This window comes from Octopus bimaculoides, chromosome 1, assembly GCF_001194135.2.
Source record: "Octopus bimaculoides isolate UCB-OBI-ISO-001 chromosome 1, ASM119413v2, whole genome shotgun sequence".
In the NCBI taxonomy this organism is placed as follows: Eukaryota; Metazoa; Mollusca; class Cephalopoda; order Octopoda; family Octopodidae; genus Octopus; species Octopus bimaculoides.
In genome coordinates, this window is record NC_068981.1 from 171660549 (window position 1) to 171666885 (window position 6337).

The 6337-nt window shown below is 38.0% G+C and overlaps 1 protein-coding gene across 1 annotated transcript in view; it reads left to right on the forward strand.

Annotated features, from left to right (window-relative positions):
• Positions 1 to 6337, forward strand: part of LOC106874520 (neuronal acetylcholine receptor subunit alpha-5) — a 45083-nt gene that overhangs the window by 27451 nt on the left and 11295 nt on the right. The window contains exons 4-5 of the mRNA XM_014922275.2: positions 1021 to 1390; positions 4339 to 4422. Coding sequence (XP_014777761.1) covers positions 1021 to 1390; positions 4339 to 4422 — 454 coding nt within the window. The remainder of the gene's footprint in view (positions 1 to 1020; positions 1391 to 4338; positions 4423 to 6337) is intronic.

The window sequence follows — 6337 nt, forward strand, 5'->3', positions numbered from 1 at the left end:
CTCTCTCTCTCTCTCTCTCTCTCTCTCTCTCTCTCTCTCTCTCTCTCTCGTCGGAAATGACATGATTACTATTACGAATACCAATTCAATCATTGCTGTCATCAATACAAATACCACATCGTCGCTTCTGTGATGTAATCACTATCACCACCACCACTACCACCACCATCATTGTCATCGTTGTAATCATAAGTAACCTCTGTAACAGTGACTACCACCACTACTGTCACGATCGTATCACCTCTAGTTACCACCAACATCACTACAATTTTAATCACCACCATCAACTATGCACTTGCTATCACTACTACTACTACTACTACTACTACCACCACCACTACCGCCCTCTCTACCATTACTATCACTGTCGAAGGAATCTCTATGGGATCGCTCGACCTATTGAAAATAGCAGCCAAACCTCTCTCAAATCACATTCCACCGTTTTTAAAATACAAGAAAGGTACATTGGAAAACCTAATCCAAGACATGCATAAAAAGTGATGAGCGTGAGTAGAACGCCTTTGACCATGATTCTACTTTATTAGGAGTTCCAATGGGGTTGCAAACAAGTGCTACTACCCTCGTATTGCTAACCATCAACCATAATTTAACCACTACATCGCCAACCTCCAAACACCATACTTATCAAAAATTATAACTTTGTTTCTTCATTATCTCTTATTTATATTTATTATTATATTTTCGTTTTTATTTTAATATATGTTTATTCTGTGGAGGCGCGTGGCCTTAGTGGTTAGGGTGTCAGCATCATGATCGTAAGATTGTGGTTTCGATTCCTGGACCGCGCGACGCGTTGTGTTCTTGAGCAAAACACTTCAATTCACGTTGCTCCAGTGCACTCAGTTGGCAAAAATGAGTAACGCTGCGATGGACTAGCGTCCCGTCCAGCTGGGGGACACATACGCCATTGAAACCGGGGAAACAGGGCCCATCATAAGCCTGGCTAGGCTTTAAAAGGGAGCATTTATTTATTTTATATTTTTTATTCTCTTTTCGCAGACCAAATATGAAGTGCAATGCTTTCCAAACACCACTTTCTTCCCGTTCGACATACAGATCTGCTCCTTGATCCTAGGTTCAGAGATTTACAACATTCGCCACATGGACATGAATTTTGTCAAACGCCCCATCCCTTCATGGAACATCGACGAACATCCGCTGTGGAAGGTGGAACGCATAACTACCGAGAAGATCCTCAATAAGTGCGCAGGGTGTGACGTACCCTATGTTAACCTGAAGATAAACTTTCACTTCACACGTCACGCCACTGTTCCTTTCTACACATTCCTGTTGCCGTGTTTTCTGCTGTCTTCTCTCAGCCTCGTCCTCTTCTTGTTACCATCAGATTTTGCCGACAAAGTTACTTTAGGTCAGTAAATCATGTCACATTTCCTGATGCCATCTTTTGTATTGCTTCTGTTTTGATACGTGCATGTTAATCTTGTTGCCAGTAAATCATTATTAAAGGCGGCGAGCTAGCAGAACCGCTAGCATGCTGAGCAAAATACTTAAGGGCATTTCATCTAGTTTTGAGTTCAAATTTCGCCGAAGTCAACTTTGCCTTTCATCCTTTCGAGTCGATAAAATAAGTACCAGTTCAAAACTGGGGCCAATGTAATCGACTTATTCCCTCCTCGCGAAAATGCTGGCCTTGTACCAAAATTTGAACCTAATACGTCATTATTATAGGCAACGAGCTGGCAGAATCATTAGAGTGTCGGTCAAAATGCTTAACGGATTTTCTTTCTGCTTTTTACGTTCCGAGTTCAAATTCCACCGTAATCTACTTTGCCTTTCATACTCTCGGGGTCGATAAAATAAGCACCAGATGAGCACTTGGGTCAATGTAACCGACTAGACCCGTCATTCAATATTTCAGGCCTTGTGCCTGTAGTAGAAAGAAATAAGTCATTATCAACATCTTGTAACATTGTTCGTTTTTAGCACGTTATGCTTAGATAACTGTTATTTCTATCTGATTTGTTATTGCCAAAAACAAGGTACTTGACTGTATGTTTGTTTGGTATCTCCATGTGTATATCATTTTCTTTCATTAACGTGCTATTACCAACTCCCTGATACGTGGCTGCTGATTGGCTATCAATACGTTAACACCAGTTACTTACTGTCTGTCTGTTATCAATACATTCTAACCAACCGGCATTCGGCAATAATGTATTGATAACAGACATTGTGAGGAAAATGTGTTGATTATTGCAACAAAAAGAAAGAAGTCAAAGCAGTGATGGCTACCTATCTATTGGTGAACTGAACCTGGAATAAATTGTTGCACGTAAGATATCACAAATAGGCTACACAACGGTCTGTCTACAATGACAGGTTTGGAGACTGGATTCTGTTCTAAGACGGAGCGTTTCCAAAATGATCAGATAACATATTCTCACCAACAGCTTGGTAAACTTGTTAATGTATAATAAAATGTTCTGTCAAGAAATTGCATGAAACGCCAGCAAGGGATTTGGAGTCATGATCCACGAGAATGTATATGCAATGTAATTCTCAGTTAAGCAGAAGCATTGTATAATTGAGAAAGTTTGTGGGTGGAGCTTCGTCGTTTGATTAATTACCTGTGCGTTGTAAGATTACTCGATCAAGGCTCATCTGGGGCTACAGAATAACAACGACAACGTAGACACTTGATCATCTCACCATTACAAGAAAACAACAATCCTATAGCTTTATCAGGAAAAAAACAAATTCGTTTATTAATGAGCATCCTTTGTGTAATGAACTGGCAAAGTCATTAAAAAAACAGATAAAATTCTTTGGAATATCCATTCCGGTACTCTCCTCTAAGTTCAAATCTTCCGAAGTCAACTTTACTTTTCATCTTTCCTGGGCAGTGTGAAGGTGGAATTGTAAGGGCGTCGCAAAAGATGCCTTCAGGTGCATAGTTCAAATCCCACTTCCTGTTACCTGATAAAAGTAAACAATGTCACTTTAGTTCTATATTTAAGAGATGAGGAATTATGTACATTATTTACATTATTTACATTCGACGGATATTTATGAGGGGAAATATCCGTCGAATGTAAATAATGTAAATAGTGTAAAGAACGTCACTTCAATCAGAAGTTGAGATTGACAGATAATACCAATAACAAGAGAGAGAGAGAGAGGAACAGATTCTTTGATCCGATCAGAAGATTGGCTGCGATTTTTAGAAACTTCTGTACCCCATCTCTCCGCATTCAGTAAGCTAGGAGTCAAGGAGCAAGCTCGACGCCTGCCACTCAATCTGCTAGAAATAGCGTACCTCGTGCCGTATTATCTATCCATAGCGTACTCATGCCGTATTGTCGTTCATAAACTTTCTTTACTATAACAGATCTGAGGCAAGATTAGAATAGAATAGATGCATGTACCAATCTTTTGGCTACATGGTACTCATTTTGTTTTTACAGATCTGTTTTGCCTTTAAGTTTCAGATTGTTGGCACCTGTCACAGACATTGTAGTGTCCCTTTTATATAGTGTCAGAGTGTTTTATTTCTCGAGGGTTATATTTAGTTAAAGGTCAACTTTTTTGTTTTTCGTTTGTTTCGCTAAAGAACGGTCTGGCGCGTAACACAGGGTTGTTGGGGTCATGATCATAATATCATAGGTTCGATTCCTGGACCAAGTGGTGTGTTGTGTCCTTGAGTAAGATACTTTATTTCACGTTGTTCCAGTCTACTTAGCTGAAAATGAATACCAGCCAATTACTGCTGAAGCTCTCTTCTCTCTATCTCTCTCTATCTCTCTCTCTCTCTCTCCAGCTGTCATGCCCTTAATCTTCCATTGGTTAAAGGTTGGAAGGCCGAAAGGGTGCCTAAATGTTTTCGGTAATGTATAGGCCCCTAAAGTAATTAGATAAAAGCTTGATACACGCTGCCAAGTCGTACACGCTTGCGAATGAGGGTTATGGTTTTGCTAAAGAGTACTTCTGATCTTGACAGCAGACCACAAATTTTGTATAGGGATGTAATTAATTCTATTGTACTTCAAAATTTGACACGTATTTATTTTATCGACCAAGGGAAAGTAATAATATCACCGAGTATGATTTGAACCCAGAATGCAAATATGTGTCAATAAAGACCATTAGATGGCGACGATGACAACGAATACGACGATAAAGATGATGATGATGATGAGGAGGAGGAGGAGGAGGAGGAGGAGGAGGAGAATGACGATGACGACGACGAAGATTATGATGACGATGATGATGACGATGATGATGACGATGATGATGATGATGATGATGACATTGGTAATGGCGATGACGTATTATTATATTCATTTGTCTTTTATCCAGGCTTCGGATTATTCATGGCGTTCTTCGTTCTTCTATTGTATCTCGTATCAGTTCTACCACCTTCACAAGAGCTTCCTTATTTTGGTAAGTTACTCCTTTGAAGAATATCTTTTGAAAACGTTTTCGGATTGGCGTCCTTCCCAACCAATTCAGTGTAAACTGCTCTATTAGCGTAACCTCTGTGTGCGTGTGTATGTTCGTGTGTATCAGTGCGTTTGTACGTGTGCGTAAGTACATACGTACGGACGTATGTATGTATGTATGTATGTATGTATGTATGTATGTATGAACATATGTATGTATGTATGTATGTATGTATGAACATATGTATGTATGTATGTATGTATGTATGAACATATGTATGTATGTATGTATGTATGCATGAACATATGTATGTATGTATGTATGTATGTATGTACATGTGTGTGTGTGTATGTATGTATGTGTGTGTATAAATGCATCTATGTACATAAATACATATACGTGTGTGTGCATGTATGGGTATATATAAATGTATGTATGCCTTTGTATGTATGTATGCATGCATATATGTATGTATGTATGTATGTACGTATGTATGTGTGCATGCATGCATGCATGCATATGTACGTACGTATGTAAGTGAATCAAGAAGAAGGTAAGAATTGAAGTGTTGATCTGCATTGGCCATTAATTCAGAATATCATTAAATATAATCATTTCAATGTAAAGAGACTTATCGTGATCTGTGTTGGCAGGAATAAGTGTAGTAAAAAGGGGGAAAAAAGTCAGGTATATCCATGTGCTGTAGCGTCAGTAGGGATGATGGCTTTTGGTTAACTTAATTAAATATCAAGCCAAGAGGTTGACAGTTCGTATCGTGACTCCGAGGGACCTGTACGTGGTCAAGAAATCTTCTAGAAATTGCAGTCATATCTCCCTCAATTCATACTTATGAGTCTTAAATGAAAATGTGTATATTGAATAGTTCTACATACCCACAAAGTTATCGATCACAGATGGGCTGCCTTTTATCATTGTATTGTGACTCCTAGGAATCTCTACGTAGTCAAGAAATCTTCAAAACATTGCAGTCAAGTCTCCCTCAATTCATACCGATGAGCCTTAAAAGAAAATTGGTATATTGAATAATTTAGTTCTACATAGCAACAAAGTGACTGAACACAGATATATTACATCTACATATACACACATATATGCATATACATATATGGTCGTGTGGGATGTTGAAAAACATACTTTAAACACATAAAAAAAAGCTGATGACAGTGAAACCTGTTAGAAAATTGTGATTTTTTTTTTCTTCCGGCAAAATTTATTGGTTAAAACATGCACTAAAATCTATTGCGTAAAAATATTTTATACAAAAAATTTTTTTGATGCGAAAACTTTTCGCTAAAATTTCATTCTACGCACTTTTTTTATACATATATATATATATATATATATATATATGAAAACATATTTATTTACCTCCTACGTTAAAAATAAAACTTGTTCTATTCATAAATGTATCACCAACTCCTTCTTATATTTTGCAATATACCGTATTTTAACGTGTATAAGGAACCCCCTAATTTGGGGGAGGGGCTTACAATTTGGTAAAAAGGTTTTGTAAGGGATTATAATACTATTCATGTATAAAAAACTCCCATATTTTTTTAACCTAATTTTTGACAATAAAGAGTTCCTTGTAAAGTTAAAACACGGTATGTATGTATGTATGTATGTATGTATGTATGTATGTATCACTCCGGTGACCGATGTGGTGTGTGCCAGAGGGTTTGCAAATCCAATGGGGGTCTTAAAAGACATGTTAGGATCCACAATGAGCAGAACTTACCTGCAGGTATTGGTAGTGCAAATCAGAGGTGGAATCTGTGTGGGTGTTTTTTCGAAACATTATCTGGTTTAAAGAGCCATATCAGACGCCATGAAAGGGCTAAGGTGTAGGTGCAGGAGGTGGTCAAACTCTGTGTAAGGAGTAGACAGCCACCAT